Source organism: Scatophagus argus, chromosome 3 (genome assembly GCF_020382885.2).
Source record: "Scatophagus argus isolate fScaArg1 chromosome 3, fScaArg1.pri, whole genome shotgun sequence".
NCBI lineage: Eukaryota > Metazoa > Chordata > Actinopteri > Scatophagidae > Scatophagus > Scatophagus argus.
This window is the reverse complement of record NC_058495.1, coordinates 22751923-22774754: the sequence shown is the minus strand read 5'-3', so window position 1 is coordinate 22774754 and position 22832 is coordinate 22751923. Positions and strand designations below refer to the sequence as shown.

The following is a 22832-nucleotide window of genomic DNA, read 5'->3' as shown; positions in this document are numbered from 1 at the left end:
GGGCATTTTTTTTATTTATGTTTTTTATCACCAGCAGTTTAATTATAGCAGTTTAACTGGCACTTGGGAAAATAGTGAAAATACCTGAAGAGAAGAAGTTTACAGTTTTAACTGCACCTCTGCTAAGAATCTAAACATATGCTCAAAGAGAGGGATCTAAGGGGAGTCAAGCTGCCTTGCTGCTTCTCAAAGTCTTACCACCGCTGATTTAACAATACAGATGTTTGTGTGCAGAAAGCCCAAGAATATATTTAAGAAGATATTTTTGATCATAGGTGAAGCAGCGATATGAACCAGATTGTTGAGCAAAAGGGAAGAAAATTGGAGGGCGTAGTGATGAGTCATCGTGCTTTGAACAAAACAGCATATGAGAAAAAAATGCCACTGAGAAGAGTTGGCGGCTTCAAGAAGAAAATAGTTTTGCCTTAAATCTGTAGCCAAATGTAGGTACTTTTCCCTCAAGGCTGACATGAATGTGTAATTGTCATCAACACATGAAGCAGACACATTTGGAGACGTCACCAATGCCGATCGAAGTACTTTACCAGTTCATATCGTAGTATCGATCTGATTTTTTATTTATTCCTCAATAAATCGTTTCAAATAAGTACTGGCAAACAAAATCTAAACAAGGTCAACACACACATTTGATAAGATGAACCCACACATTTTGTCTTCTCTTCCATGGACGGAAGTGTGAAGTCAGACAATAATTTTCAACTGGTTCTAAATAGAGATCACTCCCATCAATGAGGTCTCTGATAAAATTCATTCTGGCAAAGCATTGAGTCCTGGCAGAGTGTATGAACAGAACCTTACAAATGGGCTGTAGTTTCACTGTCCCTGTTTGGCTGGAGTGAGGGACTCATTATAGCCTCAAATGAAGCTGTGGGCTTCCTCTTCTCCTCTGAGGCATTCAGGATCAGCTAGAGAAGGAGTTTATTTCTGGACATCTTCCAGAGGAATACAGTCACAAAACTTTGTATTCCAGTTATTTTCTGGGACTCAGGAACAGAAAGTGTGGCTCTCTTTAGTGCTACCCCATAAGCCACTAGGCTGCTTGGAATGAACTACACAAACCAGTTTTTCATGTTAAGTGTGAGGAGCTACTGTAGCCAGTCCAGTGTTGATTTACCCCAGTAAGCTAAAAGTCTTGTTTATTAGATTATAATTTTTGGGATAGTTTTCGCTTGGGTTCACACTCACCACCCTCACCAAGGATTCAAGGATTCAAGGATTCAAGGAACTTTAATGTCATACCAGCTCACATTCACATGTTTATGGTACGAAATTAGGACTCAGGTCCCTGGAGCAATAAGTAGAATATAAAAATATAAAAATATAAAAGTACGAGGTAAAAGTTGAATAAAATAGAAATATAAGCTAAATAGAAAATAGAATATAAAAAGAATATAAAACTAGACATTTAAATAAGCTAGACAATTAAATAAAGAAGCCGGTTTTAGCATATAGCAGCCTAAGTAAGTAAGTGCAAGTGTGTGCGAGTATGAGGTAGTCCAGAAAGTAGTCCTTAATATTGCACTTGTGTTATTGCACTTGTAGGATAACCAGTGATGTTTTCAACCACAGCAGGCAGCTGTTTTCAACAAAACTTTTCTAAGAGCTTGCTGAACGTTAACCACCTGGCACCAGTCTGCACACAGAGGATATTAGTGATTAGCTGGTGAACACAGTGGGGCATTTCGCAGCCAGATATTCGCCTCTGGAGGTGGTATAAACCAAAAGGAGACAGTTAACATTGGACTGATAATTTAAATACTGGATGTCTAAATAAACAGCTGTTTGCTAACAAGTTTGGCATGTCAGCTTAAAACATAATATAAATCCTGTATTAACAGCTAATTTCAGTCATTGCATATGAAGTGCACATGCTGATCATTGGCTGATCACTCTGTAGAGTACGGACCTGCTATGTGATCCTTTATAAGTAAATGGATGGATGGATGGATGGAGGCATGGTTGGGTGGATGAATGGATGGATGGGTGGATGTGTGATTTAATGCCAAACTCTTTGTCCATTTCTAAAAGCAGACTCAGTAGTGTCTGTTCATTCAGAATATAATATTGAGAATTACTACATATTTTGCAGTTGCTATGTTACTCAAATTAGAAAAGAAAGTGAGACATAAGTGACTGACTAACTGAGAGCAGCTTTGTGCAGCACAACTGTTTGCATTTTGCTCAGCCTCTGCAGTTCAAATCAGCAACCACACTTGATTTGAGAAGAAATTTAAGCTTAAATTAAATTAGAATATGTCATAAAAAACTCAGCAGACTTGTCCAGGAAAAATCATTTTCATTGTGAGAAACTGATTTAATATGTTCCCACATATTGCTGAAGGAAATTTAATGCATTTTGCATGTAGGGAATATACAAGTAATGAGAAATTCAATATTACTTAACAATAAAAAGTTATAAAAATGCATTTATATAGTTTTATATCAGGGCAAAATCTGTAAAATGATTTTCCCTTTAACATGAATATTCAGCTCTGTTTGGCTCTCAAAGGAGAAACCAGTTTTATAACAAAGTGTGTGCCAAACATTCACAGTGACCATGAAGCTTCTCAGCAGAGGTCAGGCCACCTGGTTCTACTCCGCCTTGTAAAATATCTGGGCTTTAGTAGCAAATGTTATTTTTATCTAGGTTTTCCACAGTCAAATCCCACGGGAGTGTTTGTTGTAGAGGATAGTGATGTATGATGTTCATACTTTCTCTTATTTATTTATTTCTTTTGAATAGCAGCTCTCAGACAGCCTTGGTATTGAGTCTGGGACTGGGATGGCTGCCAGCGGACCTCTTCATCCTCCAGATTAGCCTGTGAAAAATCTGCCGTTCCAACACATGCAGTATTTTAATGTCAGAATATTTCCACATTGTCCCCATTGGCTGTGATATTCACACGAAAGCCAGCTTATTGTCCTGTCAGTCATTTTGGGATTAATGTCGACTCCTTGTTTGAATTTTCCTTGTAGCACAATTATTTCAACTTTTCTTTTTCATACCTCATATGCAACAATCTTTCCGCTGCTGGACCCGGGGGGAACTGGTTCCCAGTACACCTCGATCTCAGAGGCAGACACAGCGCGGGCCCATACTTTTGATGGTGCCTCAGAGGGCTCTAAATCATGAAGAATATGAATGATAGATCATGAATTATGCATGTGTGCAATTAAGACCAAAGGCAAAGATTTTCTTGAATTAACATTATAAATTTTATTTTTTACCTTCTTCTGCAGAGAACACTCTGACAACACGGCTGAATCGCCCCTCCCCCTTGCGGTTGTACACTCCCACTTTCACTTCAAACTGGGACAGCGGTGCAATGCTGTCATTTCTGTAAATATATCTAGATGTATCAGGTGATGCCAGAACTGTCTGGATCCAGGTGCTGCTGCCAAGTGGGCGGAAAGCCACGACATAGCCAAAGTCCTCTCCACTCTGCTGTTCCTCTGGAACTGGCTGAGATGGGGACAGAAAACTTGTTTAAAACAGTGTTTTATTTCTAACAATCTACTGAGCAGCAGCAGCTTTCTGTGCTGTGCACCAATCCAACAAAACGTTGTCACCGAATTCTAAATTTACACAAGTTAAATTTGCACTTGCTTTAAATCTCCATTTTGATTCACACAACAGGAGGGAAGTCAGCAGGCAGCAAATCAGAAAAGCTGTGCCCTTAATTAAAAGCCATTCCACTGAAGCCAGGCTACTGCAGTCACAGTAACTCCGCCAGAAGTCCATTCTCATGAACAGAGTCAAAGAACGCTCTGTCACAATGAAGGCTCATTCTAAAAATGCTTCTGATCCTCTTACCTCCCATGTGATCACAAGTTCTCCTCGAGCTCCTCCACCACCACTCACATTAACCGGTGCAACCTTGGGAACTAAACAAGCACAAAGGAAACTTAATCATCCCTCGATTTGGACCATTATGTCTCACAAAGGTATAGAGGACTCTATTAAACCACAAAGCTTTGAATGAGGTGATCACAGTCACTCTGGAGGGCTTCGTATTTAGAAAATGGGTTCATCACATGGCTGAGGAGTTTGGTTTTTGTTGTCAGTGGCATTAACACTCATGTATGGTGCTGCTATTATCTGAGCCCCGCATGTCAGCCCCATGTGTGAGGCGCAACGGGAAGCCTGTTCCCTTGTGATTCAACCAGCAGGATGAAATTACTCAGCTAAGCTGTACCAAATAGACGCCTTCATTTTCTTGCCTCATGGCATTTGTGGATAGGTCAGATTTTCTGTTGATGTAACTATTAATTAATCATGGCACAAATTCCAGAGTGCTGACACACACAAGCTTAGTGTTGGTACTTAAATGTTTCAAAATGTATTTCAATTTTCACACATTTTGCATGTCAGTGAGTAATCAAAGCATAAAATATAAAAAGTGAACAACAGATTTGAAATGGGCAATATAGCAGGGAGCACTGAAGGAAACAGTTAAATTACATTTTCCAAGTGGGACTGATTAATTTGTTATGTAGAGAAACAACAAATTGAGAGGATACCTGCTGCTTTTGTTCGGATCTGTTTTGATGGCGTGCTGGGTTCTCCAACACCAACACTGTTGATTGCCACCACCCTGAATTCATAATCCACCCAGGGGTTCAAATCTTTCACTGTTGCATGCATCATCTGTCCAGGCACAGAATCAGGAACTAGGATTAAAGAATTCAGAATTGAGATTTGCTTATTTTTCTTATGTCTGTTTGCTTTGTTTTCACAAATTTGTCTTCAACAAATATAGCAACAGCTCAAAACCACTCAAGTACATCAGAATGACACGGTGACATTCAAATCACAGTAAATTCATGTTGTAATCAGTTCACCTGCTCTACACGTCCTACAATTAGTCTGGCTATTGCACAGCAACGCCTGCACATCACAATGCAATTTGGCGCATAAATACAGTTAATAAATGAAATTAATAAGCTGTCACACGAGCTTGCTCTAGGCAACTGTTTGACATCACTGAGCTAAACATCTCGCTGTAATCAACTTCCTGTGTTATAAAGCGGAGTCTTTCAGATGAAACTATAATCTCAAATAAACCAGGGTGGAGGTTAGGGGAGGAATAAATTTAAGGTCTGAGGAAAAACAAACTTTTCACTTAATCAGTTAACCGTCAATTGTTGGTCCTGCCAAATATTTTGATCGAGTATCAATAAGGCTGATATCATGAGATGTTCTCATATTGACTTTTAAAAGTGAGTTAAAAAATAATAATAAAAAATAAATAAATAAATAAATCAAAACTCTCTCACAGAAAAAAGTGTAATAAAATGGGCTTCGAATACCATTTCACAACACACACAACAGCAAGCTTTGTTGTGTGCTTGGGATGTAGAGTTTGATAGAGCGGGGCACTGAGGAGAGCCTGAGAAACGTAGAATCAATGTGTTTTTTTGAGTTTGACCCATACTAGGTACTAAAAGTAAAACTTATCTGAAGCTTCTGCCGCTTAGATTATTCTTGTCTAATTTTCTAGCCTAATGAATCCGGAATCCTAAATCACTGGAATACCCCTTTAAGATACTGGTCTGATCACAACAAACATCTGCTAATGTTACGTGTTTGTGTTGAAGAAATATTGGTTGGCGTTTCACTGCATTACTGGATTTTTGAAAATATCGGAATTGGCCTGAAAAATCTAATATGTGTTAATTTGAACGTCCTGGATGCTGGAAGGCTCCGTTTCCTGTCCGTGCTGCATCATTTCTGTACGTCAACTTCAGAATGAGAAAAATAGACCCTTAACAGGACAACAGAAAACAGTAGGATCCTCACCGGTTTTTCTAATGTCAGACTGTTGAATGACCACTAATAAACTTTGATTCAAAGGAAAATCTTTCAAGCGTTTAGTTTCCTAAATGACCACAGATTCATGTGTTACAGTGTAATTCTTCAGCACTGACTTTCATTAGTTTGATGGTGGTACAGATGTTACCTGTCGTTACTGTCTGCCAGCCGATAGAGAAGGGAGTCCTGGCCTGCACCATGTACATGGTAACAGGACTGTGATTATCAGGCCCAGAGCTCCAGGACAGCTGCACAGTGGTGTCAGTAATGTCAGTCACCACCAAGTCCTCCGGGCCACCAGGAGGTCCTGCAACACCCAGAAACAAGGACACACACATGCATCAGCCTCACTGCACAACAGCAGCCCAAAACAAACGAAATCACTTCAGACACTGGCAGGCTCAGATCCCAGCACAGGTGTTAAGTGACTCATAACCCAGCTAACAACTTCAGTTCAGCGCTAGTGGAGCTATAATTGGTTCTACTGGGGGTGCCAGTCTAATCAATACACTGAGTAGCCAGTGAGTTTTTTGCTTGTGATAATAAATTATCACTTTCCTGGTCATGAATAAAGTTCTTCATGTTTAAACTATGAAAAAGGATCAGGTGAATCATGCAGTGAGAGGAAACATTCAGAAATATGGCCTGTTTTGGCCTCGGAACAAAATATCCACAAGGAGAGAGATTCAGAGCCTGGCTGAACTAGAGAGAAAATGTTATTGAAGAATAAGCTGAGAGACCATTAATGGCCAGGGATTTGGAAAAACAAGGCAAGGTTTTCAAATGGGATCTCATTGAATTTAGGGAAAGCAGTAATGTGAGATCAAACAAACAGGCTGAGACTTGGATAACTGACATGAGACTTCCTGTTAAACCCACAAATCCTGGAAAAGTAGCACTGAGCCCTTAGCGGGACTACCTGCTTATGGAAAAAGATCACTGAATATCAACAATGTTTGGTTTCAGATTATGCTTACAGAAACATGCGGTTTTTATGTAAAAGCTAATTTATGTAAAATACATTTAGCATCCCCCCCCACATCTGAGGCCAGTACACAAGTAAAAAGGTGTCAAAGTGATAATACCTCATCTTTAACGAGGCACGCTTGAATTAAAACGATTGCTGATGCTTTCAACATGAAAGAGGTCCTACACAGAACAAGTGGTTTTTAATTTTGTCAAACACTTCTGAAAGCGTTTTTATTCTTAGATGAAGCTGGTCTGTGATCTTCTTGGACAGCCCTGAAGCATTCGGGTAACTTATTTGTATCTCTTAAAAAGAACCTGTAATGATCACAGAGACAACAGGTTAAAAACAGGATAATTACCTAACTCATAAAAACATTCACAGAAGGGCCCAGACCAGGATTCAAACCTGAAATGTTCTTGCTGTGAGGTGATAGTGCTAACCACTGCACCACCGTGCTGCCACCTCCATAAATAGTGCTACAAAATGACAAGCAGTGTAAGAAAGCAGGAAGAGGCATACCTCTGACAATTAAGTCTGCCGCTGCTGAAACAGTGTCAACTTCAGTGTGTACCATACACACATACTTCCCAGAGTGCTTTAGCTGAACGTTCCTCACCATCAGGTCACCTGCAAATCCCTAATGACAAAGACACATTCACAAAGAAGTCTTGGAGAGGAAGAAAAACACCAAAATTCAAAGTCAAAAACAGAAGTACGGAAAATCCTCAGAACACATTAAATGTCTTTCTCAGTCAAATGCAGCAAATCCTCCATAAAAGAATCTTAGAAGAATTCACCACAGTACAGCTGGGAAAAATGGCATGACAGTCTAGCAAAACAAATTAATTCAGTTTTCTGTTGTAAGGAAGGCTACACCAAAATGACTTGTTTTGAAACAGTTTTTTTTACCTCTGAATTAGCGTTTGTATTTAGCCTCTACTTTGCCCTTTCAGCTCAGATGAATGGCTCTAGTAAGAATTTTCAAAGCAGCCTTCTGTACTTTTCTGCCATGCACACACAATAATTTTTCTCAGCAAAATATAGTCATTCAAAAATCAGTCCCTCTGCATAAAAAGCGAAGGCGAGTTAAACAGCTGTTGTAATTATGCTCATTGTGGAAATGTCAGCGCTTTACAGTGACTTCGGTGGGCCTGTTGTGCTCAACTAGAGGGAGAAAACATCTTGTGATTACAAAAATTTAGACTCTGTTGTTCAGGGAGAAATTGATTGATTTGCTTGTGAAGTAAAATCACCTCTGGGCTGGATAAATGTCATCCCTGTTTATAGGTTTTCCAGTCAGACACAACACACTGTAGCATCTGCCGGCATCTGAATTAGGCGTACATGCTTACTGACACATGAGCCTAAAAACAAAAGCCACCCACTCGTAACCTCCTGGTGTCTCCGCTGCTTGCCAGGCCAAGCTCTCAAAGCCAACAAATAGTCAGGTACATAACCCTTTGCATTGTTGATTTTACACTTTGGGTTTTTTTGCATGGATTAAATAACAATTTGTGGATTGATTGGGGATTATATACTATGAATATTCCCTAATGAACAACATTCAGGTGCAGTGATTTTTTTCATTGTATCTTGACGTGCTGCTGTGGATAAGCTCACAATAACGCATGTCGAGATGCCACAACAACGTGGGCTTTAAGCAAAAAACAACAAGACGGGATATTTTGACAGAGCTAACTCCCCACAAAACCCAAACTGCCATTACTTTGCAGGTTAGATGTTTCCCTCTGCTTTCAGGCTCTATGCTAAACTAGACTAAGTGCCTCCTGGCCCTAAGCCCCATGCTAATTGCACAGACATGAGGATGGCATCAATCTCCTCATCAAACTCTCAGCAAGAAAATAAGAACCTCAAAAATGTCAAACCATTTTCTTAAGACAGTGAACAAAGCTGCTTTTTCTACTTGTCTACAGAAAGTCCACAGGAACAGTCTATATCGTGCCGTAGGTAATGTTTCCTTGGCGTCAAAAAAATTCAGTGCACAATGAAAGTCGACTTTTTATATGAATATCAAACATAAACATAAAGAGGCAGAAACACACAGCTCCCTGAAACTTCAATATCAGCCTAGCCTGGCCTACAAAGGTGAAATCCTTGGCACTGATTTTCTTTTACTATACTCAAGTGTTTACCCACATTATACATACCCCTCCAATCATCTCAAAGTTCTCCTGCCTGTTGAAATCAATGGGTTTCCCATTGAAAAACCACTTGAAGATGGGACTCAGAGAGGAGTCGCTGGACACCTCGCATGGCAACACAAGACTCTGTCCCACGGTGGCGTCCAAACTCAAGGGAGGAACAATAATCTTGGTTGGATCTACAGCATCAGGGGAGGAAAAAAAGAATTATTAGTTGCTGTATAGTACTGTATTTATATAAAATCCAGTCAAATGAAGAAGGTAATAAAGCTTAATTTGCCCAGAATAGTGAGACTGATCAGTTTAATTAAGTGACCTTAAATAACTTCACTTAGGAAGCGAATGCCTCCCATAATTCAGTAATGAATAATTAAATTTACTGCAATCATGAAGTCAACTTGAAAGAAAAAAGAACTCTCTCTCTACAATCATCCAAATCTGAAAACGCTACAGCAGCTCTCTTTTAAATTAAATGTGGGTGACAAAATTTCCCTCAGTCACAGCAATAGAAGGCGGTGGTTTGCCCCACTCCGCTACATGAACAATAACTCACAGCTGACAAAACCACGGATGACTTATACGTCTGTCAAACCGGCAGGAACATAAAACAGCTATATATTTCATTATCAATTTCATGCTTGAGCTAGTATTTTTTCCCCTTAACAAAAGTTTAAATCCTGGGCTTAAAAGGTACAGCAGTGAAAACCCATAGAAAAGAAAGCAATACCTTTCACCAACAGCGTTCCTGTGCTGCTGGAGGTTCCAAAATGGTTTCTGGCCACACATGTGTATCTGCCTCCATCAGATTTAGAGATGTTGGTGATGCGTAGAGTCCCATCCTCCATGATGGTCTGTCTGAGGAGAGTGACAAAGCTGATACGGCCCATTGTGACTTCACAGTTCTCATTTAATTATAAATGATTTTGCTGTTAAATGAATGGAAAGTGATATGTGTGAAATTATCTACATCCTACCTGATATACGTCAGGTCTCATCTCTCAAGTCATTTGAACTTTTTTCACATTTATTTCATTTTGAATGAGGGCTTCAGAATCTATTGCAAAAGTCTATCTACACACCCCAGAGAATAACAATTATGTCAGCTGAAGCAGAACAGATTTTCTATAGGGTCATCGCAGTATTGACAGCACAGAGGCTTAAATGAACGTGTTAATTGGATGCACAATCGGCCTCCAGGACCAGGCAGGACAGGAACAGGAGGGGGAGGAGAGTAGCACTGGAGACAGGCAATGTGTGTGGCATCTTTACCTGCAGCCTTATCGCTCTACAACACATGGAGATAGTATCAACATGCTATAAGCCATTCCAAAAAAGTCATAAAATGACCACGTGCATACAGGAGCATCTCACTTGAGAAAAAAAAAAAATATGTCAGGCTGATGACATGGGAGAATTAAAGTGTGAGTGTGATGAGAGCACTTGAAAGAAAAACAACAAGAGGAATGTTGACCTGGTTTGTGGTAGTAACAGCTTGTGACTTACTTTATAAGATTTCTCCAGTGCAAATGTGAACAATTAAATTAGGTTTCTGAAAGTGTGATAATATTTCAATACATCTGATTACAGGAGTGTGTGAGGGTTGGGCCTGTGGGTGAGTGGGGGGGCACATAATGAAGCTTTTTTGGTAATTTATGGTAAGTATGAAGCCCTAAGCCTCTGTATTGTTAATGCACTGACCCCCTCTTAAAGTCATTTGTTGCTTCTTGCACTTTCTGATGAAAAGAGCTCTGTCCCTTACTGTCTTATCTTTGACTGACGTTCAGTTTGTTCATTTGGACATGTTAGGAAAATTATTAATTACGAATAATAATAATAGTATGCAGAAGTTCCTTCCCCTCAGGCTCCACATAGATCCAACCCAAAGGCAGTAAAAGTGCTGGATGTAGAACAGATATTGTGCTCTACATCCACCAATAAGGTAGGGCAGCCTGTGTGAAGTCTGAGGAGCAAAACCCACAGGTCAAAGGAGTCCAGAAAGTGCTTGTCGCATCACTTGCTGCTGCTGCTTGCTAAGCTCATTCCTTTGAGTCCATGGTAATAACTGAAGGCGGCTGAGGTAAGTGTATATACATTTTTATCAACTTACATTGTCTCTTATCTGACAGCAGAACAACAAGACACTGCATTGAGAGACTTCTGTGAGAAAATCAACTTAAAACAATTAAAGTGATGGGACAAACAAAGGAAGTGAGAGGGACATGTTCCCTTCATCCGCAGCAGAAACTATGCCCTTATTTCTACTATTTAATATTCTAGCCTTAAAGAGGTTATTTAGGTGCTTTGGTTTTACCCGTAAAAGGTGGAAAGCATGTAAAAATATGCATAAATGAGGCAGATGATGTTCTCCTGTTGTGACCTTTGGATTCAGTAAATCAAACAGAAATGCTGTGAGCAGCCAGTTCAAAAATCAAACAATTTCACATCGGCTCCCAAGAATAAATATGTATTCACATGAGCCGAGCTGAGACGCAGAAAGCATATCTGACACAGGGTGCTTTGCGCTGATTTATTGACAAAAATATCAAACGCTGACTGATGGAGGCGCACTGAGAACATGACCTGAGGGGCAATGAGCTGCAAAACAAATAGAAACGTAAAGAACTATCTGCTTTGTAGACAAACTGTGAATTTCTATTCTTTTCGAAACATGCTGCCTGGGTAATGCCTGGGTAATTTTTCTCCCCTTCCTCGTGACCTACCCATGGAAAACATGATAACTAATCAATCCTACTGGTCACATGTTGAGCCAGGCCCAGTGAGTTGCAGAAGGTCTGGAAATATGACTGTATATATTGATCTGAGCCAGGGCCCAAAACGAAACAAGTGAACAGCAAGACAGCAACTGTACACTGTGTGTTGAGAATGATGTTTCTGAGATCTGAAATAAGACATTCAGAAGCACTGTTCATCAGATAGCAGTTGTTTAAAGAGCACAAACAGCGCTTGCAAAATGCAGGCATGTTGCGTTAATCACTTTGTTCAGATCTCCTGCTCGTAAATTTAAGTGAGCTGCTCGGGTTTGTCTTGCTGTATCCACATAGGGGACTGATGCTGACAAGTTCCCACCAAACCTTTAAGATTCATCAAAAGCATTTTCACTCAGAGGGGTAACTTGTGAAAAGGTTGCTCCAAAATTAAACCGGAATGAGCGCGAACCACTGTTTACTGTACTATTTCAGTAAACAGTTTCAGTAAACTATTACTGTAGTTATCTTGACTGTTGTTATAGCTTTCATTAGCCAAGTTATCCATGGAGCTACTGGCTCTAGAGCTGACTGCATTGTGCCTGAGCTGCGACCTTGAAGCACAGGAGGAGGCTTTTGTACATCTCCCACATGAAACCATCGGGGTTCATCGGACTATTGCCTCTAGAGGTACTAAGTCTGACATTAAACCTGCATGGTCCACACAAAAGTCATCCTCACCAGCTGATGATCCATGAAATGGAGTTCTTTTTACATGGCAATGTAAAGCTAGTTAGTGCAAGTATTATTGGTATGAAAATGTAATCCTGTTTGCCTGCATAGTTTACGTACAGTTTACTTTTAATTTTAATGGTTCAAGAGAAAAAACTTTGGAGAGCTCACGCATAAAAGTTAATCCTTTTTTGATATCTAAATTTTTATTTTTGCTTTTCATAAGAGAACCATGTCCCTGCTCTTTCACTATGTATTCACAGCTGTCTGAAGTAAAGCTTTTGACAATTAGGGCTGATGATTCTCACAGTGTCAGTGGAGCTGCTGTGGACTACTATTTACAGCCATGTTATAACTGCCCAAGGTCAACACACAAGCTGGAGCTTACCATTTGCATCCTACAAGTCCTGTTACATTCATTTGCAGATGCAAATCAAGATGCCCTTAATTGGAGGCTATTTTAATGTTATGTCAGAATTAGTGTTATTTCTGAAGCCTCTTTTTAGAGCGGCAATACTAAGAAGAGAATTAGAAACAAAAGGTAACTTCATACACATAACTTCATATTTGAAAGAGCTATTTGGTCAAAAGGTAAAGATTTCAGACAGTTTTGAGTTACTTAAACAGCCTGAGAGTGACAAGGCTTTCTGAAGGTGATTAACTCAAATGTAATGCTCTCAGTGATGTGTCTGATGGTTTAAGTGGAAAACCCCAGGATGCTGATTTTCTTTTCCTTAAGAAATCATGTAAATGCTCCAATATTGCAGAGCATGTTTCAGTTTGGAGCATCTGTAAGAGGGTCACCTCTGATTTTCATTGACTACTGATAACTGTTGGAACTTTTGGACCTTTAATTCAGTTTAATTCATTCGTTTATTTATATAGCACCTTATACAATCAACCTTACTGTCAGTTACCCAACCTAACTGCTGTTTTGCGCTTGTGATTCCTATTGCATGTCTCAGTTTCTGTTTCTTTTAGCTTGTAGCTGTTTCCTCCGACCTTAACTCACGACATGGTGTGGCCTGTCGAGTAGCCTGAGGGTGAGTTTCACCGACGGAGGCAGTCAGATTGTTTTTTGTTCACACAGACAGCATCCCTACACGATCTCTGTCCTACATCCAGCACTCTGACTGCCTTGAAGAGCTGTGAAACTGCGGTTCACTGAATGCTTTGAAGTTTCAAACACCTAAATCACATTGTGCTCTTCATCTTGTGCCTTAAAAAATGACAGAGAAGGGATCGTGGCCTCTCAAGCAAAAAGGCAGGAGACAAAACTACTATATGTCAGCTGAAAACCAACATCTATTTTTCTATGCGAAGGTCCAAGGTAAAGAAACAAATAATAAAAAAGAACACTTTCTCGGTCTAAACAAGGCTGTTATGCAACACTGATTTCCAAAGTCCCCTTGAGCAGAGGCATAAATAACAATGAGTCCTAGAAATGAAAATGACCACATGAGAAAACTCTTTAACAGATGCTATCAGCAGCATGAGCAGCGATGCATACAATACCCTACCTCTTACTGTCCTTCAGGAGCTCACCCCCTCTCCACCAGGAGATTGCGGCCCTCGGGGAAGCGTGAGGGCGACACTCTAAGACCACCTCGCCTCCCCTCTGGATCACCGTGGACTTCTTCACGGGTCGCCGGGTGAAGTCAGGCGGGGAGGCTGAGGAACAGACCCGTGTTAAGGCCATTTGTCTTGCTTTGTGGAGGGGCAACAGCTATGCATCAGCAGAAATGTCAAGTACATCACCAGCAATTACCGAAATTGTATTTCACCACCAGAGTGGATTATTTTATTATATTTGATTATTTTTTTTCAGAAACCTTTCATTTATGGAAATGAAAATCAAAGGCCGTGGCTCGTGAGGAGCCATTCCAGCCACTTTTTATTTATTGATTTACTTTTAGAAAGGAAGCTCCCTTATTCCACTGACAGCACAAAGTTCATTGCCTGTCACAGCCTTCACTTCAATTCATTGTATACAGTACAAAGCCAATGAACTGCTTACCCACAACCTTGAGCTCAGCGCTGGCATAGACAGCTCCATGTCCATTGTCTGCCACACACTGATACATCCCAGAATCCAGCAGACTAATCCTGTTTATGGTCATTTTACCACCATCCACGTGGATCCTTCCCTGCAAATAAGGCCAGCTGATTTATGTTGGATAACATCTTTAACTTATTTATTGCAGTGTTTTGCAGGATGAATGCAGGACTTTGGAATATCATTTGCCTAAATGATCGGTTAATCCTGAGACAGATTATTATTAAATTACTTCTGAAGGAGACTTCTGCAGTATTATTCAAGGTAATAGTGTATCTTTTTGTGTGTGTGAATAAAATCATAGTGAGTGTGGGCTCACTGAAAAAAAAGAAAAAAATCAAATTGTTAGCTGCTGTATCTTACCTCTGCTGTTAGTGGCTGACCGTTCTTCAGCCATTTGTATGTAGGCCTGGGCTTACCGATGGCTTTACATTCCCACTGCAGATTGGCATCTATTGCCATATGAGCATCTTTCAGTGTCTGGACCCAGTGCAGATGTTCAATGTCTGTGAAAAATACAAATGAATTTGAATATCTCTCAAGAAAAAAATCTCAAAATTCTGCTGCAGATATGTTTAGGCTAGTATCTGATTACCAGATGAGTTTAAAGGGCAACTCCATCCGTGATATTTCCGTTTATTTTTTTATTTCGTTTATGTAAATTCTCCTTCAGCTGCTTGCAAATGCAGTGACATTGTTGACACCCTCCCCTCTCTAAACCCACACCCACAGAAGTTCAACAGTGTACATGGAGAGTGACTGACAAGTGTTGGACAATTTGAGCTTGGAGATGGAAGGTGCTTTGACTATTACTAAAACTTCGTTACAAGATTCATCTGTTGCTGTTGGTAAAATTCACATCAGCGGTCGAGAAAGCAACAGCGGATGGGAGAAATGTTAGCACAAACAAAGCAGTGAATCAGAGAAATAAATGCTGTGTGAATTCAGCCAGAGTGCACACTTTGTCCACGGTGTGTGACTGGTTCTGCGCCTGTGGGTACAGTTCAGCCACGTCCCTGGTCATGTTCCAGGAGCCACAGACCTGCAGACCATGAAGGCACAGGTGGGAACAGGGGTGTTTGCTCTTAATCTGAGGTAAATTACTGTCTTGTTTCTGCTGAGTGGCCTTGCAGTCAGATTAACATACATGAAAATGCCATGGCAAATTTACACTACTTGAGCGTAATTAGCAGAAGCTCATTACACAGTCTGTGCCTGGGACTGACCTGTAGGCACATTCCGTAAAAGGTGCAGTTCATGGACTGGAGATCAACGAGTTCGGAGCGTTAATGAAAATGTGCTTTGCTGCAAATATTAAACTGAAGCACAAAGATGCAGTGCAACTCAACCAGAGAAGAAAAATGATGTTCCTCATTAAATTCATGTATAGCCTGATCTGTATTGCATTATTAAAGCAGCAGGGGTCAATTAACCAAATGATAAAAGAACACATAATTCAAAACTAATGCAGTTTACACAAGACATGTAATCAGAGGTGAGACGCCTGAGAGAGAGAAGAGTTAGGCAGAAGGAAGGTGGATGGGATGCTGATACTAAAGAAAAAAACAGTTGTAGCCTACAGTGATTTTACACTTCACATGTCAAGTTCAAGATTAATGTGTTTTCTCTCCTTATGTGATATTCTAAATTATAGTTAAGATATCGTTTTTTTATCACTGCCCTGTTTTTCTTTTGATTTTAGCAGCTTCTATTTATTTTATGCCAACTACGGTAATTCACTGCAGCTTTCTGCATGTTTTCATGTTCTCACTTTTGTTTGCTTTTCTGAGTTCCTTTTTTGAACCATTCCAACCATAACCTCATTCTCAATACAACTGTGTTATTTGTTTCAATTTATTACTCTTCAGAAATGTTTGCATTTTCCATGCAAAACCGGAATTTGCAATCAACTAGAACTCCTTCTGCACTTTTAGTGATCTGACCTTGACTGCATGTAGGGAGAGATGTGCACTCGTGATGGTGACAAAGAAAGAAAGAAACTGGTCCTTACAGGCTCATGTGTCTTTTTGTCACAAAGTGCCACAGGACTAGTTGTCCAGAGAATACAATTTTTTTTTTTTTTTAAGTTGTCAGTTAAGTAGCAATATTGCTAAATTAACTTTTATTATTTGCTTGTATAAGGCCAAATTATGTGAAAAGCAAGCAAAAAATGCTGATGGAAACCAAATTAAACACGTGCCTGAACCTGCTACTTGCTTCAACTAAACACAAGCAAAATAGAAAAACTATCTTTGGAGCAAAAGAAGAAATGCTGACACTTCGTGCTCATCTCAACATCTTGTCTTTTGAAACCAAAGGCCAAAACCCTTGGGTCTTATTACCCATGATGCTACCCTCTAAACGCATCAAAGCATCAGTGGTCGGTTTTGACTCATCAGTGTGAAGTTCCAGATAGTTCCAGATCGAGTTGCACGGTGGGTCCTGAGCTGTTCATTCGGACAGGGAGGTGGAGGGAATGCATGCTGCTCTGTCATGACCGAAGATGGAGGACAAGTTTGTGCCTCTTTTCTGCCGTCTTGGTAATATGTGCTCAAGCTTAACTTTTTGATATGTAAGTACATATTTAAACATATTTGGCTTGCTATTACTTACACTGGACATAATAACATGAAATTGGTAATGGTTGTTGTTTCATTGGCGAATGTGTAGCCATAAGAAAAAAAAAAATCAATTTTCGAATCAAACTTTAATAGCTGCATCAAGTTGGTAATTAAGTCTGCATGTTATCAATGTAAGAATTGGAGGATTCATGAATGTGCCTATTCGTGTCCAGGACTTTGGATTCAGAAAGAAACAAAAACCAAGGAAACTGCACTCAGGTCTCCACACTGAATCCCAGTGCGTCACAAAATAGAGTTTGAATCACTGCTGCTTGCCTATAAATATCTCAGAAAAAAATAAATATCTAAGCTCTCACACAGTGTGCAAAGTAAATGTGGAGAAGAAGCATTTATTTATTTTGCACCATGACAAACAATGCCTTTAAATCCAGCTCTGTGATGCTCACTACTGAACTTGACTGAAGCAAAAGCTGGCATTTTATTTCTGTTTTCAATACATATTTTTAACATTTTTAAAAGTTTCTATCTTTTGAATTTGTGTTTAATGTTTTTTCATGGTCTTCTGAATTGCACTTGTGTGTGAAATGTGCTACATAAATAATCTTGCCTTGTCTGCTGCCAGCATTGCTGTAGTCATACTGGATGCCTCGGAATCAAAACAGCAGCTGTGCAAATCACACATAGCACCAAAAACCTAACCTAAACAAATGTACAGACTGATATCCATCTTTTCCAGCTCCTCATCAACATGCACAGTGGGCAGGCACAGCAGGCACCTCACTGGTCTCATTGCCCATAGGAGACAAATGTGGATATTCACTTATGTAGACGATGCTTTCCTATGTCCTGAAAATGACTCATTTCAAAGCAGTTTGACAGCTGGTTCCTTGCGATTCTAAGGAGGTGATAGACGTATCCTGACATGTGAATAATCCCATTTTCCACTTAAAAGCCACTGATTAAAACAACTTATTCATGCCAGGGGTGATATTTACCACTATGATCACAAAAAAGCACTGATAATTATCACAAATTAAGTCTAGATTATCCAAACACTGTAAGGCTATTTCATAAAACAGGAAGAAAAAAATATATGTGGTTCTTACTGTGGAATACAAGTTGCCCTCTGGCGACATTTCGTCCTTTGCTGTTCTCGGCAACACACTCGTACACACCGGCGTCCTCCGGGCGAAAATATGGAATTTCCAGAACACCACTGGAGTGGTTGATTTTAATCTTGCCAGGGAGTGGATTTCCATCAGCTCTTCTCCATGATATGGAAGGCACAGGACTGCAGAGGTCAAACACAAAAGGTCACACAGGCCACATGCTCAACGCTCATGCTGACCAGAAGGACTGGTTATAATAGAGTATTCATAAATATAACAATGCAGTGTGAGTAGAAAAGCTGTCAAATGATTTTGACACTTACTTTCCTAAGGCAAAGCATTCTAGCTTCACTGATGATCCTTTAGAGACCTGAAGGGTGTCAGGGAACTGAACCTCAATCTTTGGCTCGTATTCCCCCATCACCACTGCATGTAGAACAAAAGCAAATCACATCAGTCAAAACACAAAACATGGACATGCAGTTTCCTGTAATTAATATTGGATGTATGAGCTGTGGCTCAGATGACACTGGCAGAGAGCGAGCATGCATGTTAATGACATATAGAGCAGAATTTGGCTTAGTGCACGGATGAGTCTGGATTACATATTTGCCTCAACTCAAACCTGAAGTGGTACACATAAACGGTCCTGATGGGGGTTCGTATGTGTGACAAGCTCCTTGCTGTGTACTGTGTGCCTGCGTGCAGTTTTGTCAGTGCAGACTACATTTCTGGTTATGTAAATATGTGCCTTCATGCAGATAGAGAGGGTTTCTTGCATACATAACCCTGTATGGTTCGGGGGCTTTGGGATGGTGCAAAAAACCTCGCTCTTAAGCAAAGGCAAAAACAGTGTCACGCTCAAGACATGCGATTTATCTCCTAGGCTCACCCTCCCACTGACAGCGTGTGTCAGTTCGGTGCGCAAGATAACCAGGAGGCAGCAGAGGTGAACTGAGGATGCTTACCGTCCCTTCGCACCACCACAGGGGTTGGAGAGCTGAACACTGTGGTATTGGTCATCATGTTCCTCACCACACATGTGTAGTTTCCAGCATCTGAGGCTTCAACTTTGGCTATGTACAAGTTGCCCGTCCTCTGAGAGATAAAACGACGGGCGTCTTGTTGCAGGAAGCTCTGCTGTCCGTTGAAAACCCATGAATATTTGATTTCTGGAAGAAAATAAACAAAACAGATACACGTCTCAGTGTCATTCCCAAAAATTTCCAGGACAGTAAGACCTGTATTACATACATGGGAGGAGATATTAAGGCAAAAAAATGTGATGTATTCTATTTCTGTGCCAAAAATATGGCTATAAGATGACTTCAAATGATATGGCTGGTGATATTTTATATTTTCTCCCATTGGTCAACAAATCTCTTAGCAAGACAAAAGAATCAATAAATTGATTTTACAAAGTATTACACAGACAAAGTCTCTATGTTTAAAAGTCAAGCAAAAAGTTAGAGTGTCCTAATCTTAATTCAAGAGAATATGCGGGTAGGGTTTTAATTACGGTGGTGCCATGGGGTTCGTAACACTGTCACCTCACAGCAAGACCGTTTCAGGTTCGAGTCCAGGTCTGGACCCTTCTGTGAGGAATTTGCATGTTCTACCTGTGCCTGCTTGAGTTCTCTTCCACAATGCCAAAACCATGCAGATTAGGTTAACTGGCTGCTCTACATTGCCCCTAGGCGTGAGTGTGTGAGCGCATATGATTGTCTGTGTTTGTATGTCGGCCCTGCGATTGACTGGAAACCTGTCCAGGGTGAACCCTGCCTTTCGCCCATAGTCAGCTGGGATGGGCTCCTGTCCCGTTGTGACCCTGCATGGATAAGTGGTATACCTAAGCCACACTCGTTTGGAGATATGATCAACATTATTTCCAACTGACATTCAAACACACACCCCTGCCCCATGGCACCATGCTGCGGCTAAACAAAGTTTTAAATAACACAGTTTACATAATATATTGTGCGCAGGCTTAACTGGTTGCCTGAAATTTCATTTGACTGGATACATTTATAAATGTACTCCTGATGTCAGGATGAGTCATAAAAAAACTGCATACTGCTGCTGCCTTCATTCTTTGCCTTATAGCCACATTGTTGTACTGGGACACGTTTCTTTATAATACTGATCATTGCCACTGATCACTGCCAATTCCTTTTGAGTCAGTTACTTCCTCCTGTTTTGTAGAGACCACAAAAGGTGAATAAATGCACACAGTCCTCCCACAAAATGCACTGCTTAAGAGAAAAATTACAGCTAGTCCATTTTTTTAATTATATAAAGTATAAAGGCTAATGTATTCAGTAGGAATGAATTGGCTTGAGAGTGGGTGCTGCAGACAGAACAAAGAAGTTGGACAGTACTGAGAGATGGACCAAGGTCAAGTTCAGACAGACAGCATTGTGTGACTTAATGTAGCTCAGTCCTTCTTTTCAATTGGACCTCAGTGTTGTACAGTGGGGCTGTCAACACAAAGAATGCAGGCTCATCCTTCACAAGAACCTGGCTCAACTTCTGCAGCCTCACAATGCATCTTACATCCGTAGCAGATCACTTTGTAATGTGAATAGTGCTAGTCTGCTGTTCACAATCGCTATGAACTCTTGAATCAGTGGAACCTGAAAAAACACACCAGCACCAATTAGCCCTGTTTGCCATCCTAATGATCTGAATGTCAAATTTGACCACATCGGTTTTAGTCTTTTCATGTCATCTGTTGACTATAAGGAAAAAACAGAACATAACAACTGGCATATCTTTTGAGTATAAACACAGCAAAATCAAGCTGGAATTGACAACATCTGTTAGCATGCAAGATCATAAAAGTACTACTAAACTAAAAGTAGTTCCCAATTTGTAGACTTGTCGTAGTCTACATTACAAATTTGAAATATCTATTTTTAGTTCCATCTCTCAGACAGAGGATTTATGTCAAAATAAAGAATGGAAAGGAATGATAAGAATGTCAAAGCAGAAGTGTAAAACATGTATACAGCAAGAGAGAAAGCGAGGGAGGGAAATTTCTGCAGGGACTGCAGAGTGAACCTGGCTATTAGTGCAACCCTCCTGTATCAGACACATGACATTCCACAGCCAGCCCTCTTGACTGGGCAGACGGTAAAAAGTCTCACTGGTTTCCTTGAGGGAAAACAGTGAATTAAAATCATTACAGGGAAAGTCAGGGCAGAAACCGACAGACCTTTCATGATTAGGGACTATCAGAGACTGGGTCTGTTTAAGAGCTGCAGTCTCACAGCAACAGAGGACTCGCAGGCACATAATCTCACATCCTATGACAGTGTTTGACTCTCAGCACAGCTCCTTTTAAACCAGTTAACTATTGATTGTTCAAAAAAGCTTCAGATGAGTCCTCTTTTAATAAGGTGCATCACTGTACAACTCAATTCGTGCATCAGCAAGTATTAAAGAAAGCTCCCATAATTTAAATCTTGGGACAATGAAGAAAAAAAAAAACAGTTTCCACCATTTTTCAGATTTAAAACACCTTGAGCTAGCATTATCATGTAGTGCAAATCCCATCAAATGTGTGACTATGCTCTGTTTAAGAGGAAAAATAAAGCTGTGCAGGCTTTTATAGGGGGTGGGAGGGAAGGCTGGAGGGCAAATTGCTAAAGTGTGGAATCCCACGTGGCCGCAGGATTCAGCTGGCAACAGAGAGCAGAGAAAGGCTGGTGTGCTGGCGTGAAATTGCGCTGGTGGGCATCGAATGACTGCAGGAGTGCGGACCACTTTGAGGGTCTGCTAATCAGCAGCACACAGACATATGAGCCGACTCACAGCTGTGCCACAGGATAAACGCTCCCCCGGCCACAGCAGCCACCAGCAGCCTTTATTACCCAAAGATAACCTGCCCACATCAAGAAAAAAATGACAGTTGGGGAAGTGAAGCACTGGAGACTTTATAGATGACAGCACGGTCACAGATCATATGGGCAAGAAAAAAAGTGAGCTCAAGGTTAAGAAGTGTGAGGCTATGAACCATAGATGTGAAGGCACGGGTCCGGGCAGGTAGAGCAGTGACTCGTCATATAAGTTCCCTGTCCAAAAGATAAGGAGAAGTCAGAGGAATACAGTGTGTCAGACTTTGAAAAGAAAAGCAACAGAAAGAGAAGGTGGGAAGGTATAAAAACAAAAGAGACACAGTGGGGAGATAATAAGCAGCAGGGTGAGGAACAATAAAGATTGCTGAGGCAAGCAGGAGTGTGAGACTTTAGCAGACAATGCAGAAGAGTTAGGACAGAGTGCTGTACCTCCGTAATGGGGTGGCGGGCCGCAGAGCAGAACCACAGCTTGACCCTCTCTGACCGACACTGTGTTCCTTGACTTCCTGGTAAAGTTCTGCAGAACTGTTGAGCGTAAAACATAAAACTTTTCAAGGTTTGACAGCCGTAATGACTTCACCTAGAGGTTACACCCACGGAAGGACATTTCATTCTGCAGAGCATTTCTCTGTCTGTTCACCCTGCATACAAGTCAAAGCCAAAAGTCCCCTGTTAATATAACATCAGGAGATGGGGTAGAGGGTGCAGTGAAGTGCACCCTCACCAATCAAGCTTGAGGGATTACTTTCACCTTTAATTAAATGCTGCTATGCTGTGTGAGCAAACAAACAGCGGGAAGACATATCAATCCAAAAGTCAAAGAAAT

The 22832-nt window shown here is 40.6% G+C and overlaps 1 protein-coding gene across 6 annotated transcripts in view; it reads right to left on the bottom strand.

Annotated features, from left to right (window-relative positions):
- LOC124056882 (contactin-4) overlaps nucleotides 1–22832 on the bottom strand; it is an 84387-nt gene that overhangs the window by 5700 nt on the left and 55855 nt on the right. For all 6 annotated transcript variants that reach the window (XM_046384791.1, XM_046384792.1, XM_046384796.1 and 3 more), the window contains 15 exons: nucleotides 22436–22531; nucleotides 19118–19321; nucleotides 18473–18575; nucleotides 18147–18331; nucleotides 14822–14964; nucleotides 14420–14549; nucleotides 13923–14073; nucleotides 9693–9820; nucleotides 8972–9144; nucleotides 7323–7440; nucleotides 5982–6140; nucleotides 4543–4692; nucleotides 3836–3906; nucleotides 3250–3484; nucleotides 3028–3143 (listed from right to left, as the gene is read on the bottom strand). In XM_046384791.1, the coding sequence (XP_046240747.1) occupies nucleotides 3028–3143; nucleotides 3250–3484; nucleotides 3836–3906; nucleotides 4543–4692; nucleotides 5982–6140; nucleotides 7323–7440; nucleotides 8972–9144; nucleotides 9693–9820; nucleotides 13923–14073; nucleotides 14420–14549; nucleotides 14822–14964; nucleotides 18147–18331; nucleotides 18473–18575; nucleotides 19118–19321; nucleotides 22436–22531 (2162 nt within the window). The remainder of the gene's footprint in view (nucleotides 1–3027; nucleotides 3144–3249; nucleotides 3485–3835; nucleotides 3907–4542; nucleotides 4693–5981; nucleotides 6141–7322; nucleotides 7441–8971; nucleotides 9145–9692; nucleotides 9821–13922; nucleotides 14074–14419; nucleotides 14550–14821; nucleotides 14965–18146; nucleotides 18332–18472; nucleotides 18576–19117; nucleotides 19322–22435; nucleotides 22532–22832) is intronic.